At 34.5% G+C, this 14,756-nt stretch overlaps 1 protein-coding gene across 1 annotated transcript in view; it reads right to left on the bottom strand.

The window, feature by feature from the left end:
* The window catches only part of LOC120224597 (cadherin-10), a 189,103-nt gene that overhangs the window by 111,626 nt on the left and 62,721 nt on the right, over positions 1-14,756 (bottom strand). Inside the window, exon 2 of the mRNA XM_039222856.1 lies at positions 6,876-7,231. Coding sequence (XP_039078787.1) covers positions 6,876-7,106 — 231 coding nt within the window. The 5' untranslated portion in view covers positions 7,107-7,231. The remainder of the gene's footprint in view (positions 1-6,875; positions 7,232-14,756) is intronic.

The following is a 14,756-nucleotide window of genomic DNA, read 5'->3' as shown; positions in this document are numbered from 1 at the left end:
TATGGGCAGTGGAGTGTGGTAAATATGTTTAGGTGGTGTGTGAGTGTGTGTGTATGTATGTGTGTGTGAATGTCTGTGTGTATGTGTTGTTTCATGAAGGTTATAAAATGAAGTTGTCACACGTACATATGAATAATCTTGATATTTGGTAACATGTTATGCAAATATCTTCATGGAAGACTGTAGAAAATATGTTATCACTACTACCAGTAAAAACTTGTAAGGAAAAAGATTATTGTAGTTGTTATTTATATACGAGCATCCCATACTTAATTCCATTTATCCTGTAAATAAATGCCATTTATTTTTAACATTCAACATTTCACATTTGATGTTTTGATTGAAAATGCTAAAAAGGACCCTATTTTCTATTATTTTATATGAGAAAATAATATAATTGCTCACACATTACATCTAAACTCAAAACCAATTTTCTAAAAAGTAACCAAAGTACAGTAAAATCTATATATGAATAACATACTATAATGTTTGTTAATATGTAAAATGATCACCTAAAGGTTAATATGAATTAGCATGGCTTCTCTGTATTTATAAATCTTGGATACACTTTCTTTTTGACAGCCATTCCTATCTTTAAATCATCTATGTATGGTTTTGAAGTTTTATCTTCAATGCAAGTGTATTTGGAATGCAACTCAATTACCTTCCTAAATATGGCTTTGTTAAAATCTAGGGAACTTTGTGGATGTAAGCATATTTTCCCTATATAACTGCTGGCTGAAATATCATTGTATTGAAAGATATAAATATTGTATGCATTTTGAGAATTAAAAACCAAGAGGTGGTCTGCCTGGAAAACATTATCAATGTTCTGCAGGCCAGGCTTCTATTTAAAAATGCTTTTATTACCTCTCGCTTGAGGATTAGTGTAAGAAGATCTTAAGAACTCTAATTCAGATTTGTCTTATTTCATGGTTTTTACATATCAGGGAAATATGTCTTTATCCATCCAAAAGTACAAATGTCCCTTCATCAGGAAGGTCTATAACCTCCTAATCTAAAGGAGTCTCTGCCAATGTCTGTCACATCATCCTAATTTGCTTTCTTCTGGGACTTTTTCTATCTAAAATTATCTATTGTGTTATTTGTTTCATGCCTCATTCTTTTAGTGGCTGCAATTAATAGGGTTCTAATAGAAAATACCATAAACCAACACTCTACTTGTCCCAAATCAGGTCTATATACATTGAAAGGCTAAAGGGTTTTCTGTTGTTATTTGTTTGTTTGTTTAATGTAGGTCTTTTTTGGTCATATTTGAATTGTTTTTAAAAAACAGTCACCTGGAGGGGCACCTGGGTAGCTCAGGTCATGATCTCACGGTTCATGAGTTCAAGCCCTGCGTTGTGCTCTGTGCTGATAGCTCAGAGCCTGGAGCCTGCTTCAGATTTTGTGTCTCCCTCTCTCTCTGCCCCTCACTCACTCGAGTTCTGCCTCTCTCTCTCTCAAAAATAACTAAAACATTAAAAAAAAATTTTTAAGTCACCTGGAATTTTTTTAGTGTCAAGAACAGTATCATTACAGTTACTAAAATATCCAACTCTCTGAAGAGGATATTTAACATACGTTAGAATGTTTGCAATTTCTGAACTCTTATTGTAGCATAAGTTTCTCCATGTACTCGAGTCAGATATGTTTACCTCAGGAAAACTTCAGTGGAGGGTCGGGGGGAGAGTCAGAGCAGTCTTCCTGTCTCTATCTTAGTTTGAACTACTCTTTCTCCATTGTAACCAGGTTTGACTTGATTGTACCTACATTATTAAGGGTGAAAGGAACATGGTCTAATATGGTGGGCACAGTTGGTATTTCTGGTATTCTTTTTAGAGTTAGGTTATTCTTTCATGGGTCACTTTTTTTCACTTTTTAGAAGATCTTTCCTCTAGAAATATCCAGTGATCACTTTTAATGAGGCATTGTACGTCAAAAGACCTCCAAAGAAATAAACAGATAAGTTAAAAAGTAAAAGCATATCCCTTGGCTCTCCAATCTCAACTTTTAATAACATTGATTTATGTGATGCAAATCCCAAATCTCTTTTATTTCCATTTTAGTTACAAGTACTGCAGAGATAGAACACGGGAATAGTTGGCACTTATTTTTTTTTGTTGGTGGCTTTTGGGTTCTGTGCTCTTTCAGAGATTAAAAGAGCCTCGTAACTTCCTGTTAGCTTTATTTATTATTTTCTCCTTCTCTTAAAGGCAGATACTACATGAGCAGAGAAATGATATTTTCTCTATCATATACTTAATAAAAGTAGTAGTACCTGAATAGTGGGCATTCTAGACATTTATTCGAAGAATGAATGCATACTTCATTTCTAGGCAGTTTGTGGAGCCCCCAAGTCTACAGAGAAGGATGACGAAGAAGCCAGAACCAAACGTATGCCTTAAGGAGTAGATAGGACATGAAGGAGAGGAGATCTTGAGAGAAGTCCCTTTCAAAAAGTGAATACTAATGGCAACTCTGGAAGGGAGAAATAAAATAAGTGGGAACACATTCAGAAGCAAGAACCCAGAAAGAACTAAAATAAAGATTGAGCTATTTAGGAAAATGTAAAAAACTAGCAAACTAGGACGGGATTTCTGTCTTGGCACTGTTGATGTTTAAGACTAGAAAATTCTATGGAGATCTATGCACTGTAGGATTTTTAGCAGTAAACTTGGATTCTGCCATCTACATGCCAGTAGCATCCCCCTCACCTGCCACCACCTGATTGTTTTCATTATACCAATAATGTAGACATTTACCCTAATCATTTATAAAGTATGATTATATTTTCACGTCCTGGAGTGAATTGTCTTACTAAGCTGACTCCAAATCAGGTTATTGTTACCCAAATATGTTATTAATCTTTTGGCATTAGGGGTTTTTCTCAGTATCTGGTTTTGTAAACATCTAATTTTAACATGCTCTTCTCCACTTGAGACTAATTAATATAAACTGAGTACAAAAAATTTTTAGTAAATAAAATTAGCATTTCTCTTAGAACTGTATATCTGTTACAGTTTAAATTAAATTCAAAAGTATCTAGTTTTTTTTATGTTTTTATCTTATTTTAGTTTATTTTTTGAGAGAGAGAGAGAGAGGGAGAGAAGGTGAGGGTAGAAGAGAGAGGGAGACACAGAATCTGAAACAGGCTCCAGGCTCTGAGCTAGCTGTCAGCACAGAGCCTGATGCGGGGCTCAAACCCACGAACCACAAGATCATGACTTGAGCCAAAGTCAGACACTTAACCAAGTGAGCCACCCAGGTGCCCTATTTTTTTTAATTTAAATTCACGTTAGTTAATATACAGTGTAGTATACATAAAAGTATCTAGTTTAATGTTGTTATATATATTGTTTGAAGATTTGGAACCTAGATATTTGAAATTATTTGTCCAGGGTAACTGAATCAGGTAATAAGGAACAGTGATTAAAAGTTGTACTTAAACAAATAAAAATAGTTTATAGTTACAATGATCCTCAAATCTTAAATTGGAAAACTAATATTATCTATAGAAGGATGAAAATGAAAGCAACATAGTACAAAGGTAGATTAATTACTTAAAGTTCAAATTTTAAGCACTTTGCTATGGAAGGTGAAGAAAGGTCACATGGTGTTATCCTGTAAAGGAAACTTCTTAAAGGTAAATTTTGTTATTATCTCACTGAAAAGAAAAAAAATAACTTATGATAAATATATTTTGGTTTAGAATGTATTTGATTGAATGGTTAGAGGAAAATGTGTTTTGATCATTAAGAGCTGAACAAAGAAATGCTTTGAGTTCATTACTGGCTGGCTTTGGGTTTGTTGTTGTTGCTTAATTTCAGAGAGAGAGCCAGGAGAGCGGTGGAGGGGATGGGTGGAGAGAGAGAGAGAGAGAGAGAGAGAGAGAATATTAAGCACCCTCCATGCTCAGGGTGGAGACTGATGCAGGGCTGGCCCACAACTCCGGGATCATGATGTGTCGAAATCTAGAGTCAGATGCTCAATGGACTGAGTCACCCAAGTGCCCTTTGGCTTGGTTTCTTTTCTTTTCATTTTTTAAAAATGTTAATTTATTTTTGAGAGAGAGAGAGAGAGAATGCAAGCAAGGGAGGTGCAGAGAGAGAGGGAGACACAGAATTGGAAGCAGGCTCCAGGCTCTGAAGTGTCAGCACTGACCCTGACATGGGGCTCAAACTCATGCACTGCGAGAACATGATGTAAGCCAAAGTTGGACACTCAATCTACTGAGCCACCCAGGTGCCCTTGGCTTGGTTTCTTAATAACAGTCATGGCAGTGACAATTTAGCTACTGACTGTCTCTCTTCTTTCTCTTTGTTTCTCTCTGTTTATTTCTTCTTTTTTTTCTAAATGGATTTTAAAATTCTCATATACTTTATAATACAAAATATTATTAGATTAAAACGAATATATAGTAAGATTAACATATTAAAATTAATGTAGGTAAAACTATTTTATATGTAAGTACATAAGATAAATATATAAATTAAGCTATTCACATAATCATAGAGTTTGATTTCATAGATGAAGGAATAAAGGCTAAAAGAACTTAGTTGTTTTAACCACTGTGAGAAAAATAGTGGTAGAAACAAAGTTACATCCTAAGTTTTCTGATTATTGATTACATGCTTTTCTTTTTATTTTTTAAAGTGTATTAATTAATTAATTAATTAATTTTTGAGACAGAGACAGAGTGTGGGAGTGGGAAGAAGCAGAGAGAGAGGGTGAGAGAATCCCAAGCAGGCTCCGCACTATCAGTGCAGAGCCCAATGCAGGACTGGAACCCAAAAACCATGAGGTCATGACCTGAGACAAAACCAAGACCCAGATGCTTAACTGACTGAACTACCCAGGCACCCCAATTATAAGCTTAGAGCTACAGAACCTAATAAATTTCTGTTCATCTAATAATTCAACACATATTAAATAGAAAGGAACTAGTGAACGCATCCCATAAATTCTTTATGTTTGTTCTTAAAGTTTTCTAATTTGTTTTTTTCAAGCAGAGTAAATAAGAATAAAACTTGGGTTGTATATCATGATGCATTATATCAAAATGTGTATGCAAGTTATTTACCAGCTTTAAATGCTCATAGGGTTTTAAATTCTAGACTAGTTTTCCCCACCAAAGACCCACACAGTACCAGACTGATTCTGGGAATTCAATTCAGTGCAACTCAGATTTATTCAATCAACTAAATACTGTATTCAAAGATCCAGAGACAAAGTGAGGTATGAAGTAAAGGTCTTGATCTCAAGGTGTTGACATTCTTCTGGGAGAGAACGAAGAAAGTACATAAGAAGTCACTTGACTATCATGAGAGAGCATATAATGCAATGGGAATTTAATTTGTCAACACTTATCAAATCCTTATTAAAATGAACTAGGTAAAAGAAAACACATGGAAATAAGCCAAATAATTTCTTTGTTCAGGAGGAACCAAAGGAAGCTGAACTTTCTTTGGTCTAAATTTCTGTTATTATATTTTCATGTGGTTGCTTTCATTAACTAAAAGTTGCCTATCGCAATAACCATAAAATGCAGCTTAACCCTCTTAGGCATCCAATCAGATGCGACCTTTTGATAAGTCTGCTACTATGTGCTTTCTGCTAATATTGCTCAGATTTCTGCTGCTTTTCCTTCTCCTTCTAGTCGATATAACATTTAACCTTTAATGCCATCTATGCCACATTGCCAGACATTTAAAGAGGACTGAAATAACCGGAACATGAACAAACATATCAAAGTGTTTTAAGCTAATGAAAAAAAAAACTTTAAATAATTTTTAAAAACAGTTTTTTAGAGGATAAAAAATGTTAGCACAATTTTAATTATTCGAATGAAGCTATTAATGTTTAGGTTAATGCAAAATTCTCCATCATGGCAATATATCTATCATAATTTTATAGTGTTAACATACAATATATTAACATGTGATTATAATTATTTTTATCTTGCTAGTAATTCTCTTTTTTCTTTGATATATTTTCACACTGTCCATAAAAATAATAACCATGACTATTAACACGAAATCTTTCTTAAGACACTATCTAACTTCTAGCACACTCAGATAGTGCCAAAAAAATAAAAGCTGAAAATAAATACAATGTAGTTCACACAAGCATTCATTGCTACTTTTCATTCCATTCCTAACCACAACTAATTTTCCTCACTTTTATAACTGAATAGAGTGAAAACTTGTTTCTGTCCACATATTACAATAAGTAAACTACTTCCACCCGCTTGTCTATTTTTCCTTTATATAAATGTGCCCATACTGAGACTTAAGAAAAGTAAATAACACTCTTATCTGAAATAAGTTTTCTTATAAAAAAGCTATTTTTTTGCCCTTAGGTCATATTTTTAATGGCATTTGCTTTCTCATTCTATAGAATATTAAACCACTTTTAAATGTCTTTTCTTCCTTGCTAAAATCAAGAGCGATGGGAACCATTGTATCATCTATCTATCTATCTATCTCTATCTATCTCTCTATCTCTCTATCATTTATCTATCTATCCATCTATCTATCTACCTATCTAGTCATTTTAAATAGCCAGATTGACATATAGTTTTCTTACTATCGATTTCTAACTACAAATTCTAAAAGTGTAATTTTAGTACTTCTTTAATCCATGAGGAAATGGACAGAATTAGTTCAATCAAGTGAATTTCTACCTTTATCATGCTCTATTTATTTATGCTGTTCTTTTTCAAATTATAATTTCTATTCCATAAACAAAAATTGCTTTAGGGATATTTAGAGAATAAAATTTATAAGAATGATGATCTTGATAATCTTTAAATTTTCCTTACTAAGACATGTAAAGAAAGAATATAAATATTTGCCATTTCAGCACAAACTTACCTTGCCCACGTATTGATAATCAGATCCTGTATATTCCTCCAATAAGAAAAATTGATTCCACATCCACCCACGTTTTTGACGATGCAGAATTTTGCCATCACTCCTAGGTACACGTGCACCTAAAATTCTTTGCTGGGGTACAGGAGTCCTTCTGAACATTATCTCTGGAGAACAGAAATGTGGCAGGCATACCCAGAGTAGAAATAGTAGCAAAAATTGATATATTGTCATAGTTCACTTCTTGAAAATTTCCAACGTGGATGAAGAGAAAGCAGTCCTATTTTATTGGGTTGAATTTTACTGTGTTTCAACTGGTTTCCAACATCTCATCAATGTTTTGGACATGTTTCCAAAAGCTTCAAACAAACAAACAAATAAAAAAAAGTCAGTTGACAACATTATGAATGTTACCTGTAACCTTAAACATGAAAGTGATAAAGATCAGTAGCAGCCAAAATACCTACTTTCCCTCTGTTTTATAAAATAATGATTAGTTTTGGGAGACATTGTTTGCCTAGTTACATGTCAACAATTTGTGAAAAGATTATGGTAATTTCAGATAAATTCTAAGGAAGACACATATTAAGCTTTGTTTCTTTTTTCTTCTGTTATTATAACAGTTTTCAGGAATTGTGATTCCTACGTGGAGTAGAGATGTAGTTAATTTTGCACATCAAAGTAACTTAACATAAATTTAAAAACTGAAAACAAAATAGTGATTTAAATAAAGCTACACAAACATGCATCTGTGGTGCGATGCAAGGATATTTGAATGTTTTTTTAAACAGCAGCAGTTTCTTCCAATTTAATCCTGCTCGGAAAAAGCAATACAAGAACAAACAAAAGGATTGAAGTGCCTTTGGCTGAAGACGTCTCTCTTCCCTCTTAAAGTAGAAAGAAATCACTACTAAAGTAAATCCGTTTGTAGTATAATTAATACTACTGTGTAGAGGGAATGGAGGACATTGTCAGGCATACTCCCATTGGGAAAATTTTAAACCCAGAACTCCACATTGCCCCAGGGCATCCAGGCTGCTCTCTGCTTCCCTCCCTGTGCTTTCTTCCTCAACCCAGGTAATCCCATTAAAATCTAAATCAGATTATGTAACTTGTCTGCCCAAAACACTCCCATGAGGTCTCATCTCACTTTGATTAAAACCCAATGCATTACAAAAACCAATAATTCAGTACTTGATTTCATGACTACTGCTCACTTCTCTGACCACATATTTTACTCCAATACCCATGCCACCTCTCAAAATTGACTCCTTTCTAGCCAAAGTGTCCTTTTTATTTCACCATGCAACACACTTCATATTCTCTTCTCCTAAACTAGACTCTCTACTTTTTCCCTCTGTTTGAAATGTTTTTCCACATAGATGTCCACTTGGTTAGACTCCCTGCCTCTTTCAGGTCTTTCTTGAATCCTCTCCTAACATTCCATTTATACCCATATACTATAAGTGCTTTATTTTATTGGGGATACATTCTGTCTCCCCTATAGTAATCCCACTAGTCGTTTTGCTACTGTGTAACAGACTCTTACACACAGTAAGTGATCAATAAACATTTTAATTGAATAACTGAATATACTCTAAGTTGATTAAAAAATCTGATACCATCCCTTTTTCTATCGAGTTATGTCCCAACATTTATGTATGGAGAAACACATTTTGAAATCATAATTACTTTACTTTAGTCTTTGTTTATATTATTGTTAATCCTCACAATATTACTTTTATTTTAAAATCTTCTTTGCAGATTGTTTTTTGTTTGTTTCATGTTAGGTATGGATTTTATTTCAGATAAGGATAAAACATTTGTTATAAAAAAGTAGTTTGGGGACCAAACAGATTGGGTTCCTTTTCTCTAATATGGCAAAGCATTCTAAGCCCTCCAGCACTGACACTGACATTCATGCTTTCATCCACAATGAGCTGTGAGCAATCTGTTTATTCTTTTTGGTTTTGTTTTATTAAGAAGAGTTAAAGGTTAATGCAAACATGCTTTACAAATAAGATTAATGGTGAAGCAGTATTCCCTTGAATGTATTAAATGACAGTGGAGCTCTCGATAGAATGTGAAGCATTCGATATGACAGATGTAAACTGTATTTAAAAAGTCATGTATTGCTATACTTGCAGTATCAAAATTATCTAATACATAAAATGATTTTACATTACAAAGCACTGACTTCATAGAAACTTAAATTGATTGCAATCTAAGTAATAGGAACATTTACCAAAACAGTGTTTGTCTTTTTATGTAACAGGGCATGATGGATGGTATTCTCCAGAAACTTAACACTGTTCCTAAGAATTAGAGGAGAGTGTGTGTAATTCAGTGTATCTACTTTCTGTAAAAGCTTTAACACTTACTGAAGCAACAGTCATTTTCATTTCATCTCTCTTTTTCTAATTTTAAAAATATATTCCAGCAACTGTATGATATGTTGGTGATCATTTTCAATGCAATTATAACATTATCTATAATTTTAAAAGCTTAAGCATCAATACTTTGTGGAAAGGTAGGTGGAGATTATACTTGTAAAAATTGCTGGTAAATAAAGGGAGCTGTACATATGCATAGAATGTTTTTTTCATCATTGTTATAGTTCCTACTAGTTAATGATAGGTTTCCTGTAGGGTCTATAGTAAGATATATTATTTAATATTGATCTAATATTAAAATATGTTAAAAATATATTTTACATAAATATTTTTTGATAAACCATTTGAAATGATGACAAGATTAAATAAAAATTTTAAAAGCAAAAGTTTTAATTTTTTAAAATATTGTTTTATTTATTTTGAGAGAGAGAGTCAGAAAGGAAGCAGAGGAGAGGGAGAGAGGGACACACAGAATCTGAAGCAGGCTTCAGGCTCTGAGCTGTCAGCACAGAGCCCAATGTGGGGCTTAAACTCACAGATCGCAAGATCATGACCTGAGCTGAAGTCTGATGGTTAACCACCCAGATGCTCTCAAAGGTTTTAAATTCTGAATATTTTGATTTATGATTTTTTTTATTAGATTAGGATTTGGGTCCCCTATCTAAAAATCTTTGGGGACACCTGGGTGGCTCAGTCGTTAAACATCTGACTCTTTATTTCAGCTTCAGTCACTATTTCACGGTTAATGAGATCAACTCCCATGTTGGGCTCTGCACTGACAGTATGAAGTTTGCTCAGGATTCTCTCTCTCTCTCTGTCCCACCCCTGTGTGTGCTCTCTTTCGTTCTCATTCTCTCTCTCTCTCTCTTTCTCAATTAAATAAATAAATAAACTTAAAAAAATCTTTGACTACTTTAAGATCAAGAAGATTCATCTCATGTTTTCTTTTCAAAGGTTTATCATCTTAGTTCTAACATTTAGGTCTATGATCGAACTTGAATAAAGTTTTGTACATAGTGTGAGATATGAATGGAAGCTCTTTGTTTTGCTTATGAATATCTAGTTGTCCAAGCTCCATGTGTTGAAAAGTCAAATCTTTGCTCCACTGGATTGCCTTTGTGCTTTTGTAAAAAAATTAGTTTGTCTACATATGTGTGGGTCTATTTTTAGGCTCTCTGGTTTATTACATTCATCTATTTGTCCATCTTTATACCCATAGCACACTGTCTTGATTATTGTAATTTATAAATCTTGAAACCAGATAATGTTGCTCCTTCAACTTTGCTCTTCTTTTAATTTTTTTTTGGTTGTTTTACGTGTTTTGCATTTATATTTAAATTTTATAATTACCTTGAAATTTCTATATAAAAGCCTGTGAGATTTGATTGGGATTGCATTAGATCTTTAGGATAACTTGGGGAAAATGATCATCATAGCAACATTGACTCTTCTGACCTAAAAATCCTATATATCTCTACATCAAAGAGTTCATCTCAGTAATGTTGTATAGATGTCAGTGTATAGATCCTGCTTACTTTTCATCAAATATAACCTAATATTTTCACATTTTTGTGATATTTTTATTTCTAAACCATTTTATTGAGATATGATTGAGATACAAAAGCTGTACATGTTTAAATTATACAACTTGATGAGTTTGACCACTGTTAAATGCATTATTTAATACTGATTTAAGATCATTAAAATATGTCTAAAATATATTTTGAAAAAGACAAGCCAAAAATATATAATAACAGATTATATTTGGATATAGACATATCTAGAATATACAAAGAATGCTCAAAATCCAAAAATCAAAAACCATAAAGTCCAATTAAAAATAGGGAAAATATATGAACTCACATTTTACCTATAGAAAGCAAAAAAGCACATGAAAAGATATCCAACGTTGTTCATGATCTGAGAAATGCAAATTAAAATGACTAACTGTTGGGGAGCCTGCATTGCCTATTTGGTTAAGTGTCCAGCTCTTGATTTCAGCTCAGGTTATGATCTCATGCTGTAAGGTGAACATGAGATTCAGTGCTACTTACGATTCTGTCTGTCTGTCTCTCTCTCTCTCTCTCACTTTCTCTCTCTTTCTCCCATTATCCCTTCCCTGCTTGCTTGCATGCACACTCTTTCCAGGAAAAAAAAATTATATATATATAATTTAATATTATAAAATAATATAATATATATATAATAAAAGAACCAACTATTAACAAGTGTTAGTGAGGATGTGGAGGAACTAGAACAATTCTACACTATTGATGGGAATGTAAAATTATTTAATCTCTTTGGAAGATAGTGTGGTAGACTTAATAATGTTGACCCCTCAAAGATGTTCACATTCTAATCCCTGGAAACTGTGGAACCTATAAATACGTTACCTTCTAAGGTAAAAGGGACTTTGTAGATGTCATTAATTTTAAGATTGCAGAGATTCAGAAGAGTGTTTTGGATTATTCATGTGGGATCACTGTAATCATAAAGATCCTTGTAGGAGGAAGGTACGAGGATCAGAGCCAATAGTAAGAGATAAGATCACAGAAGCAAGGGGTGTCAGTGCCCCGAGCAAGGGGGCAGCACTCAGAATTCAAGCCACTTACAAACTAAAGAAGGAAAGCAGTGGATTCTCCCCTGGAGTCTCCAGATGGAACATGGCCCATGACAACTTAATTTTAGACTTTTGACTTCTAGATAGGCAACAGATAACTCTATGTTGTGTTAAGTCAGCTCTATGTTGTGTTAAGTCACTAGGTTTGTGGTAAATTGTTACAGCAGCAGTAGGATTGGCAGATGCTTAAAACAGTAAAAATACATCTACAGTAGAATCCAGTCTTCTGCTCCCAGGCACTTATAAAAGAAGAATGAAAGTATAGGCTCATCTAAAACCTTGTATATGAATGTTTACACAGGCTTATGGATAGTAGTAAAAACCTGGAAACAAGCCAAATGTTACAGGTGAATATCTGTACAATGGAATGCTACCAAGCAATAAAAAGGAATGATCTTTTTTGGTTCCACATGTAAGGAGCTTGAAGTTACCACTCAAAGCTAACACAACACAAAGCTGAACAGACTGAAAAACAGCAATTCTTGGATCCATAAGAGACAGAAGGAGTCTGGGCAAACTACTGCTCCCAAGCCTGGAGAGACAGACAGATGAACAGAAGGAAACTAGACTTCAGCAGAGACTCAAGAATAGAAACCATCTTGGAAATGGGATAGGAAAACTGAACTATAATTGACAAATTAATGGAGGCTTAGTGCATACAATTCTCAAAATTAAAAACTCCAGGAGACTCAGTCATACTGTGTGGGGAGGTGCTCCTCAATACTGTGAGATTTACCTGTGGGAGCTTGACCAGGTTCCTACAATAAAATGTCACAAAAATCCCTGTGTGCTTTCAACAGGGGGAGTCAAAAACATTTTGAAATGTCTCAGATCACTGTGTTCCTAACAAGGTCTGCCCTCAGGGGAAATTAGTTAACCAGAGCCTAACCTGGAGTATTATCAAAGCCTAACTGACCTAAGGGAAGGGAAATAAAGAATTCAATCCCATCTAGCTTTCAGGTTTCACCTACAGAGGGAAAAAATTGAGAAATGTTTGTGAAGTTCACAGAACAGGGACACAGGCTCACTATAAGACAGTTACTAATCAGAGGCTATAGAATGCTGCCCTAATCCCCACACTTAAACATCACATTATCGTAGGAATATTTAAAGCAGTTCCATTTCCAGTACAATATATCCATCTATCAAGAAAAAAATTACAAGGCATACCTAAAGGCAAAAAACAAACAAACAAAAGAACAAATAAAAAAACAAAAAACAAAAAATAACCCCCACACACAAACTGAAGACACTCAGCAAGCATCACAATCAGACCTGGCAGGAATGTTGGAGTGATCAGACTTGGAATTTAAAATAACTATGATTAAGGGCGCCTCGGTGGCTCAGTTGGTTAAGCGTGCAACCCTTGGTTTCTACTCAGGTCATGATCTCACAGTTAGTGAGTTCGAGCCCCACATCAGGCTTCAAGCTGACAGTGGGGAGCCTGATTAGGATTCTGTCTCCCCCTCACTCTCTCCTCGTCCCCTGCTCACTCTCTCTGTCTCTCTCTCTCTCTAAATAAATATACTTTAAAAAGTAAAATAAAAAAATAAAGTAACTATGACTAATATAATAAGTGTTCTGATGAATAAAGTAGACAGCATAAAATAACAGATGGGCAATGTAAACACAAAGATGGAAATACTAAGAAAGAACTAAAAAAAAAAAAAATCAAGAGATAAAGAACACTGTCTCATAAATGGTTAGGCTCATTAGGACAAGGCTGAGAAAAAAGTCTCTGATCAAGAGGACATATCAGTACCATTCTCCAAAACCTTACACATTCATCCTTATATATTTGTTCAGACCCATAGAATGTATAACACCAAGAGTAAAGCATAAGGTAAACTACAGACTTTGAGCAATTATGATATATCAAGTAGGTCTATCCTGAGTAAAAAATATAGATAGATAGATATAGATAGATATAGATAGATCGATAGATATATACACACACACACCATTTTGGTAAGTGATATTGATAACGGGAGAGGCTATACATGTGGGGGGGCAGTGAATGAGAAATCTCTGCTCCTTCCTCTAAAATTTCTTGGAAACCTAAAAATCCTGCAGAAACAGTCAATTCATAAACACACAAATAAAATAAAAATAGGAAATTGTATGAAACAAACCAACAGTTAATTTGTCCAATGGTAATTCTCCCTGGATATGGTCTATGCAGCTAGAAGCCCAGTGATTAGCCTTTTCAAAATATCACTCCTTCATTTAAATACCACAAATAATTATTCTTTCACTAATCTGATTTAAAATATGGAACAGCTTTGGGGGTGCCTGGGTGGCTTAGTCGGTTGAGCGTCCGACTTTCGCTTAGGTCATGATCTCGTGGTTCGTGGGTTCGAGCCCCGCATCAGGCTCTGTGCTGACTGCCAGCTCAGAGCCTGGAGCCTGTTTTGGAGTCTGTCACTCCCTCTCTCTCTGACCCTCCCCTGCTCACGCTGTCTCTCTCTCTCTCCTAGAAATAAATAAAACATTAAAAAAAATTTTTTTTTAAATATGGAGCAGCTTTGACACTTCCATTAAATCAAAGCCATCTCCAACATGGTCTGTCAATATATAGCCTCGCTTTTGTTTTGTTCCTCATGGCTGTCAGCTCTTTTTGATCTTCCTATTGTATGTGCCAACACACTATTTTACTTACTTGCTTGCTTGCTTGTTTATTTATTTAAGAGAGAGGAAGAGAAAGACTGAGAGTGAGCAGGGGAGGGGAAGAGGAGAGAGTCTTAAGCGGGTTCCACATTCAGCATGGAGCCTGAGGTGGGTCTCAAGCTTACAACCTTGAGCTCATGACCAGAGTCCTGAGTTGAAATCAAGAGGTGATGCTTAACCAACTCAGCCACCCAGGAACCCTTA

This window comes from Hyaena hyaena, unplaced genomic scaffold, assembly GCF_003009895.1.
Source record: "Hyaena hyaena isolate Hyena2069 unplaced genomic scaffold, ASM300989v1 scaffold_1198, whole genome shotgun sequence".
Taxonomy (NCBI): Eukaryota; Metazoa; Chordata; class Mammalia; order Carnivora; family Hyaenidae; genus Hyaena; species Hyaena hyaena.
This window is presented reverse-complemented; position numbering and strand designations above follow the sequence as displayed.